Source organism: Tachyglossus aculeatus, chromosome 7 (assembly GCF_015852505.1).
Source record: "Tachyglossus aculeatus isolate mTacAcu1 chromosome 7, mTacAcu1.pri, whole genome shotgun sequence".
Taxonomy (NCBI): Eukaryota; Metazoa; Chordata; class Mammalia; order Monotremata; family Tachyglossidae; genus Tachyglossus; species Tachyglossus aculeatus.
This window is the reverse complement of record NC_052072.1, coordinates 11,758,669-11,771,417: the sequence shown is the minus strand read 5'-3', so window position 1 is coordinate 11,771,417 and position 12,749 is coordinate 11,758,669. Positions and strand designations below refer to the sequence as shown.

Below are 12,749 nucleotides of genomic sequence, written 5' to 3'. Positions count from 1 at the left end.
GATACAAAACAGGCCTGGGAGGCAGAAGGATCTGGATTCTAATTCCAGCTCTGCCCCTTGTCCGCTGTGTGAACTTGGGCAAGTCACTTAACTTCTCTGTGCCTCAGTCGCCTCATCTGTATAATGGATGCTAAGACTGCGAGCCCCAAGTGGGCCAGGGACTGTGTCCTACCTGATAAGCTTGTATCTATCCCAGCGCTTAGTACAGTGCCTGGCGAACAGTAAGTGCTTAACAAATGCCATGGAAATAAAGGGGGAGAGGGAGTAGGAGAAAAGAAAGCTTAACTAGGGAAGGCTTCTTGGAGGAGATGTGATTTTAATAATGTTTTAAAGGTGAGGAGAGTGCTGGTCTGTCATGTATGAAGCAGGAGGAAGTTCCAGGTCAGAACGAGGATGTGAGAAATGGGTCAGTGGTGAGACACAGTGTGCAAACTAACAGTAATAGTAATAATAATAATAATAATAATAATAATAATAATAGCATTCATTATGCGCTTACTATGTGCAAAGCGCTGTTCTAAGCACTGGGGAGGATACAAGGTGATCAGGTTGCCCCACGTGGGGCTCACAGTCTTAATCCCCATTTTACAGATGAGGTAACCGAGGCCCAGAGAAGTTAAGTGACTTGCCCAAAGTCACACAAGTGGCAGAGCCAGGATGTGAACCCATGACCTGTGACTCCAAAGCCCGTGCTATTTCCACCAAGCCACGCTGCTTCTCTAGAACTAGAACCAGAAGAGCAAAGCATGAGGGTCAGGTTATGGTAAGAAATCAGTGAGGTAAGGTAGGAGGGCACGAGCTGACTGAGTGCATTAAATTTGATGGGAAGGAGTTTCTGTTTGACGCAGAGGTGGATGGGGAACCACTGGAGGTTCTTGAGGAAGGGAGAGATGCAAAACTGAATGTTCTTTTAGAAAAATGATCTGGGCAGCAGAGTGAAGAAGGGACTGGAATGGGGAGAGACAGGAGGCAGGGAGGTCAGCTGGGAGGCTGATGCAGTCACCAAGCGGGATATAATAAATGTTTGGATACGCATACTAGCAGTCTGGATGGAGACGAAGGGGTAGATTTTAGCACTGTTGTGAAGGTACAACTGATACGATTTGCTGACAGATTTAAAATGTGGGTTGAATGAGAGAGATGAGTCGAAGACAACGCCAGGATCAGAGGCTTGTAATGCAGGGAGGATGGCAGCGCTATCTACAGTGATGAGAAAGAAAGGAGTTGGACATGGGTGGGAAGATAAGTTAGGTTTCAGACATGTTTAGATTCAGATGTGGGAGAGACTGAGCCCCCTCCTTTCTCGCCCCCCTTCTCCCCCTCCCCATTCCCCCGGCCTTACCTCCTTCTCCTCACCACAGCTCCTGTATATATATATGTATGTATATATATATATATATATATATATACAAATATATATATATTTGTACATATTTATTATTCTATTTATTTTACTTGTACATATTTATTCTATTTTGTTAATATGTTTTGTTTCGTTGTCTGTCTCCCCCTTCTAGACTGTGAGCCCACTGTTGGGTAGGGACCGTCTCTAGATGGTGCCAACTTGTACTTCCCAAGCGCTTAGTACAGTGCTCTGCACACAGTAGGCGCTCAGTAAATACGACTGAATGAAGGAATGAACATCCAAGTAGAGATGTTCTGAAGGCAGGAGGAAATCAATCAATTGAAAACACGAGACTGCAGACAAGGAGAGAGGTCATGGCTGAAGAGGTAAATTTGGAAATCAACCTCATAGAGATGGTAGTCTATTCTAAAATGTACAAAACACAAGGAGGCTTCTTTTTGACTCTATTAATATGGAGATCAGAGGTCAGAGCCATTCAGTGGGCTAATCATCATCATCATAATAATAATGGCATTTATTAAGTGCTTACTATTTGTAAAGCACTGTTCTAAGCACTGGGGAGGTTACAAAGCGATCAGGTTGTCCCATGGGGGGAGCACAGTCTTAGTCCCCATTTTACAGATGAGGTAACTGAGGCCCAGAGAAGTGAAGTGACTTGCCCAAAGTCACACAGCTGACGACTGGCGGAGCCAGGATTTAAACCCGTGACCTCTGACTCCAAAACCCCAGCTCTTTCCACTGGGCCACGCTGCTTCTCAGCCTGTGGCTAACCCACAGGCCTGATTCTCGAGCTCTCTGGTTCCATTATTGCCTCTGCCACTGACCCAATGTGTGGGATTGTGAGGAGAAAAAAAAAAACCTACCATCATGTTGAAAGAGTTTCGTGAAACTCTTTATTTGGGGGTGGGGGGGTTTCTGCCTCATTCCCCAGCTAACAAAAGGAGGATTTACTAACTAGGGCCTTTTGCCAGGACTTTGCCTAGTCCTTTTCTTTACTAGCCTAAAAAGAATTGGGTCATGCAGGTATTTCTGTTTATTTGTTTTGTCAAATCAATCCTATTTATCCAACACTTACTGTTTTATCCTCTACTGTTCGATACTATTCTAAGCACTTGGGAGAGTACCATGGTCTAGTGGATAGAGTACGGCCCGGGAGTCAGAAGGTCATGGGTTCTAATCCTGACTTCACCACTTGCCAGCTGTGTGATCTTGGGCAAATCACATTTTTGGTCCCTCAGTTATCTCATCTGTAAAATGGGGATTAAAGAGTGTGTGTCTTATGTGGGACAGGGATTGTGTCCAGCCCGATTTGCTTGCATTCCCCACCAGTGCTTAGTACAGTGCCTGATATATACTCAGCGCTCAACAAATACCACAATTTAACAGAGTTGGTAGACACCGTCCCTACCCACAAGGAGCTTGCAAGATAACTCCTTTCACAGATATTTTTGATCCCATGCTTATCAGGGCCATTGTTTAACTTTGAACAGATGATTTACCCTCCAGCCTCTGTTTTCTCATCTGTAAAAGTGCACCTACCCCTATTTCAAAGCAGTTATTGGAAGGTAAACCAATGAAAAACCATAAGCTGCTATGGAAATGTACTGCTTACATGTCTAGTAAAATACTTTGCAGTACTAACATTTAATTAGTTCTTTAAAAATCTCCTATCCCAGCTCCACCACTTATCAGCTGTGTGACTTTGGGCAAGTCACTTCACTTCTCTGTGCCTCAGTTACCTCATCTGTAAAATGGGGATTAAGTCTGTGAACCCCACATGGGACAACCTGATTATCTTGTATCTACCCCAGCGCTTAGAACAGTGCTTGGCACATAGTAAGCATTTAACAAATACCACCATTATTATTATTATTTAAGGGAGCTGGTTCAAACAGTTTAATAATGTAACAAAATTCAATTCCGTCATCACAGGCAATACAGTATTTGGTGTTACTGAAATGACCTTATACAGCTTTAAGAACACTTAACTAAAATTAGCTATAAACAGTCAATATATCAGAGAACCTAAAGCCAAAAAGTATAAGCATGCTTTAAAATAATAATAATGGTATTTGTTAAGCACTTACTATGCACCGAGCACTGTTCTAAGCACTGGGGTAGGTACAAGATAATCAGGTCGTCCGATGTGGGGCTCACAGACAACTGTTCTAATGTAACAACATTAGAAGCAATGTTGCAAATACTGCTTTAATTTGCTCATTTCCCTTTTATCTTTCAGAGTAAAATAGTTAAGAAGCATTTTATTCTTTATACTTTTCTATATAAACCTAAGTGAATATTGTAGTCTCCCAAGCATGTAGTACCATGCTTTGCACAAAGTGAGTGCTCAATAAATGACTGAATGAACAGTGTTCAGTTTTTAGGAAATATTCAAACACGCAGGTAAGACTTTCCAGTACAATCTATTTCTGTAACCCTTCCCCTTACCTATACATACACACACAAACTCTCTCTCCTCTCTCTCTCTCTCTGTATATATATATCTATATAGATAAATATATCAACACAGTGATTCAGCATTTTGGGAGCATTTGTAAGGAGAATTTCAGGGATATGAAATCAGAAAAAGATACTGAGAGTGCAGGTGATACAGCAAAAAAGTGAACTGATTTTTTTTATGAAAACACTGCAGATGAAATTCTCCACTTCCCCTTTCTTAATAATAATAATAATAATAATAATAACAATGATGCCATTTATTAAGCACTTACTATGTGCAAAGCACTGTTCTAAGTGCTAGGGAGGCTACAAGGTGATCACAGGGGGCTCACAGTCTTAATCCTCATTTTACAGAGGTAACAGGCACAGAGAAGTGAAGTGACTTGTCCAAAGTCACACAGCTGACAATTGGCAGAGCCGGGATTTGAGCCCATGACCTCTGACTCCAAAGCCCGGGCTTTTTCCACTGAGACACGCTGCTTCTGTGGTGAGGTCCTGGTGACACTCGATTAAAGGGCCATCCTAAAACAGTGCCATTTCACTTCCCCAGATTAAAAGATCAACAGAAAGAAAAAATGGAACTTTCTTAAGAACCAGCTCAGAGCACATTGGGTAGGGGTGGATTGGGAGTGGGTGGGGGGGAGAGAGAGAGACAGAGAGAGAGAAGGACAGAGAGAGAGAGAGAGAGAGAGAATGGATGATTCCTGATGGAAATCTAGAAGGAAAATGCTCTGTGATAGAATACTTGGAAAATTGGTTTTTCAAAGACTCCCTGGGGAGATTTTAAACCCAAGGAGCTCTACTGGTTTAACAAAAGCTAAGCAAAATCATGGAGCTTCCCCCATTAACACACGGCTAACCCCTTATTGCAGTAGTTTCTGTTGCAACTATTGGGAGATGGGTGACCATAATTCTCCGGGCATGTCTTAGCAGGAAGTGCTCCACACCTAAAGTCGTGATGATTCCCTAGGAGCCTCTGAGGGTTGGCCAATGACTCCAAATTACCTCTACAGTTCAATGATGATGATGGCATTTCTTAAGCACTTACTATGTGCCAGGTACTGTACTAAGTGCTGGGGTGGATACAAGCTAATCAGGTTGGACATGGTCCCTGCCCCACATGGGGGCTCACAGTCTCAATCTCCATTTTACAGATGAGGTAACTGAGGCTCAGAGAAGTGAAATGACTTGCTCAAGGTCACACAGCAGACAAGCGGGGGAACCGGGATTAGAACCCTTAACCTTCTGATTCCCAGGCCCGTGTGCTATCCATAGAGTCCACCTGCTGAGGACAATGGTCCCTTGATCCCAAAAAGTCCCTCCCAGACTTTCTCTGACCCCTGAGGCATCAAGAGAAGGGCTGGAATTAGGGATGAAAAATCCAACGACATGAATTACAGTTAGCTTCAAAACATTCTGCGGTGGAAAGTGTGGATACCCCAAACTGGAGAATGAGCAACGCATGCAGCTCATAACTGAGTGTCAAACTCTTCTTAAATAATAAATTAAGGCAACATGCCGCACTGATTTTTCTAATGCTCATTAAGGATACAAAGTGGGACTTAAAAGCTGGTATCAGACTGTGCTGTCAATCTAGCGGTAAACTCTTTCAACTCAAAAGCTAGGAGACTGTGAGCTTGCTGTGTCTATCAACTCTGTTTCAGTGTTCTCTCCTAGTGCTTAGAACAGTGCTCTGAACTCAGTAAACTAGTAATAAATGATGGATTGATATCTCCAAAAGACTACAAGGCGGAGATATTCATGCAAGAGCTGAAGCCTGCTCTGGAGACATATTCACAAGAAGTCTTACAGATACCTAGTGCGTAGAGCACGATCCCGGGAGCCAGAAGGACTTGCGTCCTAAACCCAGCTCTTGCACTTGACTGCTGGGTAGCAGTAATAACATATCATTATTATTACGGTGCTTGTTCAGCCCTTACTATGTGCCTAGCACTATTCTAAGCACTGAGGTAGTTACCAGATAATCAGGTTGGACACATTCCCTGTCCCATACGGGGCTCATGATTGAAACAGGAGGAAGCATACTCAATCTGTCACCAAATCCTGTTGGTTCTTTCTTCATCGTATCTCTAGAATCCACCCCCTCCTTTCCATTCAAATTGTTACCATGCTGGTCCAAATAACCTCTAGCCCACCCTAACTACTGCATCAGCCTCCTCGCTGACCTCCCTGCCTCCAGTCTCTCCCCACTCCAGTCCACACTTGATTCTGTTGCCCAGATCATTTTTCCTAAAAAGCTGTTCTGTTCACACCTCCCCACTCTTCACAAACCTACAGTGGTTGCCCATCCATCTCAGTGCCGAACAACAACTCCTTACCATTGGTTTCGAGGCACTCAATCAGCTCTCCCCTTCCTACATAACCCAGATAATCCCTCACTTCAACACCGCACTCACATTCATTCATTCAGTCATATTTATTGAGCGCTTACTGTGTGCAGAGCACTGTACTAAGCCATTGGGAAGTACAAGTCGGCAACATATAGAGATGGTCCCTACCCAACAACGGGCTCACAGTCTAGAAGGGGGAGACAGACAACAAAACATGTAGACAGGTGTTAAAACCGTCAGAATAAATAGAATTATAGCTATATGCACATCATTAGCAAAATAGAGTAGTAAATATGTACAAGTAAAATAAATAGAGTAATAAAGCTGTACAAGTATATATAAGGGGTGGGGGGGATGGGGAGGAGGAGAGGAAAATGGTGGCTCAGTCTGGGAAGGCCTCCTGGAGGAGGTGAGCTCTCAGTAGGGCTTTGAAGGGAGGAAGAGAGCTAGTTTGGCGGGTGTGTGGAGGGAGGGTATTCCAGGCCAGGGGAAGGACGTGGGCCGGGGGTCGACATTTTACTCCTCTAATGCCCACCCTTTCACTGTACCTCGATCTCCGTCTCCCTGACAGCCCCTTGTTCATGTCCTCCCTCTAGCCTTCATATCCGGACTCCCCATCTTCAAAGCCTTATTAAAATCACATCTCCTCCAAGAGACCTCCTGAACCCTACTTTCCCCTACTCTCTCTCCTTTCTGCATTGCCTATGCACTTGGGTCCGTACCCTTAAAGCACTTTGATTCTCACCCCAACCCCACAGCACTTCTATACATACTCTTTATTTTAAAATCTATCTCCTCCACTAGACTATAGACTCCTTAGAGGTGAGATTGTGTCCACCAGTTCTATTGCATTGAACTCTCCCAAGTGCTTAGTACAGTGCTCTGCATCCAGTAAGCACTCAACAAATTCCCCCGAGTGCTTGAATAATCCCTATTTTAAAGAGGAGGAAACAGGCACAGAGAAATGAGCCCGGTGTTGGGTAGGGACCATCTCTGTGTGTTGCCGACTTGTCCTTTCCAAGCACTTGGTGCAGTGCTCTGCACACAGTAAGCGCTCAATAAAGACGACTGAGTGAATGAATGAAGTAAAGATAATTGACTTCAGGCCCATGGCTGGCAAGTAGCACACCTGGGATTAGTTCCTCTGTATATATTGATAATAATAATAATAATAATAATAATAATAATAATAATAATAATAATGGCATTTGTTAAGCGCTATGTGCAAAGCACAGTTCTAAGCGCTGGGGGGGATACAATGTGATCAAGTTGTCCCACGTGGGGCTCACAGTCTTAATCCCCATTTTTACAGATGAGGGAACTGAGGCTCAGAGAAGTTACGTGACTTGCCCAAGGTCACACAGCAGACTTGTGGTGGAGTCGGAATTCGAACCCATGACGTCTGACTCCAAAGCCCGGGCTCTTTCCACTGAGCCACGCTGTAATATTAATTAATAATTATGGTATTTGTTAAGTGCTTACAATGTGCCAGGCACTATATATATATATGTACAGATAGATATATCAATATATATAATATCAGTACTTTGACAGCAGTGGGCCTCCTCACTAACTGCCTAATTAAACACTTTTGCAATTCTCAGAGCAATTCAAGAAACATTTCTAAATCACCGTTTTTTACAAAACCAAATAATTTTGCCATCTCATTAATTACGTAGAAACCAATAAAGATCTCAAATTTGCCAAGGTTACGCTATCTAAAACTAGACTCTGAAACATGTAAATTAACGGTTCCACTGTCCATAAGCTACAGAATTTCCAAAATGAAACTTCCACGCTTGTTTTCCTATTTAACGACAAAAGCAGAACACAAACATCAAAGAAAATCTTCCCCCCCCCCCCCCCAACTTTTTAAGCAATAACTAAAGGAAGACTAGAAGGAAAAACACAACCAGGCAGCCTTCATACAATCTTAATGATATGGAGCATCATTACCATTATTACCATCATTATTTATCAAATCCCCCTGTAGGCAGAGTTCTGAAGTAGGAGCAGATGAGATGAGGCAGGCTGAGTTTTGTTTATATAAACAATTTGACTTTATAAATAGGCAGTGGTCCCCACATAATGCCATAGAAATGCTTTTCTTTTCTTCATGGGCCAGTATCATTTTCAGGTATTAAATCTAGAAAGACCAGAGCACATTCCAATTCCCATTTTTATGGAAAAGAACTAGTGGTAACACAACCCAATTTAAGACTCTGTCCCCTAGCTCTGCTCACCCGACTTCCCTGCACAAGTACCCTACACTGGGTGAAATCCGATTTGGGCATTCGGAAGGAAAACTCTTCAAAGCAGCCACTCCCGTTTTCATCCAATGACCCCCCTCCATACCTTGTTGTGCTTTTGCTGATGTCTGGCCTTAGTATCCAGGACATGGTAAGGGCTTTCTGAGTCTTTGTTGACATAATATATCAGTCTAGAAGGCAATGTGATTTCTTCTTGCATTATATTACTGTAACTGTTATTACTGCTTCTGCTGTTGTTCTGTTGCAATGTTGTGTCTTCCTCTGCCAAAGCTTCTGCAATCCGTCCTGCAGTTTCATTCCACTGCAGGGCTGAAAGAGAAAGATACGGCAACTCTAAAATAAAGGGCATCAAATTCCTTTTTAATTATAAAATAAATGAGCGCTTGCTCTTAACCAGAGAACATGGTGGGGGGGGGGGGGGGGGGGGGAAGAGGGAAAAGCAGCAACCCCAAATTAGTCCAGAAATAGATTTTTTGGTTTCACAAACGCTTTCCTATGTGCATTCTTATGTTTGAAACCTTTTCCACCTACGAGGGGGAAAAATTAAGGACATTAGAAGGGGGGTGGGGGTGGAGGAAAAGGAAAAAAAATCACTTTATGTTAGGTGGCCCAGCACTCCGACTCCATCTCTACTATCAATCATTCAATAAGTGCTTAGTACAGTGCTTTGCACACAATAAGCGCTCAAGGGAATGAATAGTACTTTAGTGTGTCCTGTGCTGGGCACTGTTATTAAGTGCTGGGGGAAAGTACAATAAAGAGAGTTGGCAGACATGATCCCTACCCACAAAGAGCTTACAGTCTAGAGGGGGAGGCTGACATCACAATCAAATCTCCACCTCTCAGATGCATTCATTCATTCCATCGTATTTGTTGAGCGCTTACTGTGTGCGGAGCACTGTACTAACCGCTTGGGAAGTACAAGTAAGCAACATATAGAGACGGTCCCTACCCAATGGACTCACAGTCTAGAAGGGGGAGACAGACAACAAAACAAAACATGTGGACAGGTGTCAAGTCATCAGAATAAACAGAAATAAAGCTATATGCACATCATTAACAAAATAAATAGAATAGTAAATATGTACAAGTAAAATAGAGTAATAAATCTGTACAAATATATACAAGTGCTGTGGGGAGCTCTGTTCTACCTAGTTTTCAGATTTCCACTCATGCCTAGGTCAGCTTGAGTGCTGAGTTCATGTGCACTGAATTTTAATCGATTCTTTTACGTAATGGACAATTTTCCCATTCTTCAGACTCTGGAAACAGAATGAAGTCCTTCTTTGAGGAGATGCACATGCTGGAAACTTTCCCTTCCCCCCTTCTTTTTTCCTGCTAAACCCTGCCTCCTCTCCTAATGGAGAAGTAACTGATAGGGTTGCTAACTGGCTTCTTGAATGGGGCCAAAATTAATATGGTGAAACTCCAAATCATCCCCCACAGCTCCTCCAGGCCTCTACACACAATCTGTTGGGAATTTAGAAATTCAAACCATTAATAAGGTCATCATCATCATCATCATCAATCGTATTTATTGAGCGCTTACTATGTGCAGAGCACTGTACTAAGCGCTTGGGAAGTACAAATTGGCAACATCTCCTCCAAGAGGCCTGCCCTGATTAACCCTTCTTCTTCTCCCCGGATCCCTCTCCCTTCTGCCTCGTCTACTCATTTCAATTTGTGATCTTTGGACACTTGATATTTGCCCCACCCCCAAAGCACTATGTACATATCTTTAAATTATAAGTTGCTTATTCATATTAACATCTGTTTCCCCCTCCGGACTGTAAGCTCTTTCTGGGCAGTGAATGTGTCTGCTAATTCTGTTGCATTGTAGCCTCCCAAGTGTTTGGCACAGTGCTCTGCACACAGCGCTCAATGAGTACGATCGATTGATTGACTGAATGGAAAGTATCTTCCATCACCATTGTTGCCCACTTCCCATATTGATTAATGTGCCCCAATCCAAAAATCCCATTTGCTCCATCATTCCCATGTTGACTCTATCACAGCTTCCCTGCTTCCAAGTTGCAAAGCGATTTCAAAAATGACACCCAGAACCATTCAAGTATCTTTCGGCGGCTGCCCGGAGTATTTGGGGGGCTTCAAAGAAAAAACAAAAACCAACAAGGAAAGCGAACGCACTGGTTTCAGAACAGAGGAAAAAGTGAATTGGTTTGAGGGAATTTTGAGAATGAGTTTGCTAGAATGAGTGGGAGGGCCGGGAGGGGAGAGGAGGGGGATGGATGACTGGACGGATGAATGGCTGGAGGGAGGGATGGATGAATGGATGGATGGATGGACATACGGGAAGATTGTCTATTGACTTCTTGCAGTTTCTGTTGCTGGATCCTGAACTAAGGAGCTCACACTGATCACCTGAAGCAGCGTGAAGCAAATATCTGTATATATGTTTGTACGTATTTATTACTCTATTTTATTTGTACATATTTATTCTATTTATTTTATTTTGTTAATATGTTTTGTTTTGTTGTCTGTCTCCCCCTTCTAGACTGCGAGCCCACTGGTGGGTAGGGACCGTCTCTATATGTTGCCAACTTGTACTTCCCAAGCGCTTAGTACAGTGCTCTGCACACAGCAAGTGCTCAATAAATATGATTGAATGAATGAATGAGTGAGAAGCAGCGTGGCTCAGTGGAAAGAGCCCGGGCTTTGGAGTCAGAGGTCATGGGTTCAAATCCCAGCTCTGCCACTTGTCAGCTGTGTGACTTTGGGCAAGTCATTTCACTTCTCTGGGCTTCAGTTATCTCACCTGTGAAATGAGGATTAGGACTGTGAGCCCCCTGTGGGACAAGCTGATCACCTTGGAACCTCCCCAGCGCTTGGAACAGTACTTTGCAAATAGTAAGCGCTTAATAAATGCCATCATTATTATTATTAAAGCACCCTCCCGCCATCCTGTTGGTTTTCTCTGCAGGGTGATGATGCGGTGGCCCGCCAAGGGGAAGTGTCATTATTATCATTATGACTATCTTCTAGACTGTGAGCCCACTGTTGGGTAGGCACTGTCTCTATATGTTGCCAACTTGTACTTCCCAAGTGCTTAGTATAGTGCTCTGCACACAGTAAGCGCTCAATAAATACGATTGAATGAATGAATGATTATTATTTATCGTATTGATTGGGCGCCTAATGAGAGCTCACCTCCTCCAGAAGGCCTTCCCAGACTGAGCCCCCTCGCCATCCCCTCCGCCTTACATCCTTACCTTCCCCACAGCACCTGTATATACGCATATATGTCTGTACGTATTTCTTACTGTATTTATCTATTTTACTTGTACATATCTATTCTATTTATTTTATTTTGTTAATATGTTTTGTTTCGTTCTCTGTCTCCCCCTTCTAGACTGTGAGCCCACTGGTGGGTAGGGACCGTCTCTATAGGTTGCCAAATTGTACTTCCCAAGCGCTTAGCATAGTGTTCTGCACACAGTAAGCGCTCAATAAATGCAATTGATTGATTGATTGGCAAGCACCGTACTAAGCTCTTGGGAGGGTGCAACCGGACATCAAACGCATCCCCTGGCCACCCCGAGCTCCCAGCTGGGTACCCACCTCTGGCTGCAGCATCTCCCCGGGGCTGGGGGCAGCAGGAGGAGGCCATCGGCAGGACGAGGAGGAGGAGGAAGAAAGGGATGCAGCCGAGGGGATGCAGAGGCGGCCTGGAGGAGGTGGTGGTGGTGGTGGTGGTGGTGGTGATGCTCCCAGCGGAGGACGGGCTGCAAGCAGGAAAGGGCTGCGGCAGGGAGCTGCTGCCAGGGGGCTTCATGGCTCATAGCTCCAAGGGCAGGCTGCAGGCTGCACGGCAGGGCAGGGCAGGGCAGGCTGCACGGGGGCTACAGCGGCTCTTCCTTCATGGTGCCCCCGGGGGTCAGCTGGCTGCAGGGAAGGGGGAAGGCCGGGCGACCGCTGCAGCACGAGCTCCGCTGCAGCACCGGCTCCAATGCAGCACGAGCTCCGCTGCAGCACGGGCCCCGATGCACAAGCTCCGCTGCAGCACAGGCTCCGATGCACAAGCTCCGCTGCAGCACCAGCTCCGCTGCAGCACCAGCTCCGCTGCAGCACCAGCTCCGCTGCAGCACGGACTCCAGTGCACGAGCTCCGCTGCTGCACGAGCTCCGCTGTTGCACGGCCCCTGCCGCCGCGGCTGCTCTTGGAGCCAGGGTGCATGCGCAGAGGGCCTCCAGGCGGGAGCCGAGGGGCGGGGCTCCTGGTGGGCGGGGCTTTGTGGGTGGGCGGGGCTGCGTGCGGCCCGGCGTTGTGATTGGGTGGCTTCCT

At 44.9% G+C, this 12,749-nt stretch overlaps 1 protein-coding gene across 4 annotated transcripts in view; it reads right to left on the bottom strand.

The window, feature by feature from the left end:
• The window catches only part of ADAM23 (ADAM metallopeptidase domain 23), a 215,733-nt gene extending 203,268 nt beyond the window's left edge, over positions 1–12,465 (bottom strand). For all 4 annotated transcript variants that reach the window (XM_038748695.1, XM_038748696.1, XM_038748697.1 and 1 more), the window contains exons 1-2: positions 12,027–12,465; positions 8,533–8,756 (exon numbers count right to left, since the gene is read on the bottom strand). In XM_038748695.1, the coding sequence (XP_038604623.1) occupies positions 8,533–8,756; positions 12,027–12,240 (438 nt within the window). In that variant the 5' untranslated portion in view covers positions 12,241–12,465. The remainder of the gene's footprint in view (positions 1–8,532; positions 8,757–12,026) is intronic.
• Between the last annotated feature and the right edge of the window lie 284 nt (positions 12,466–12,749).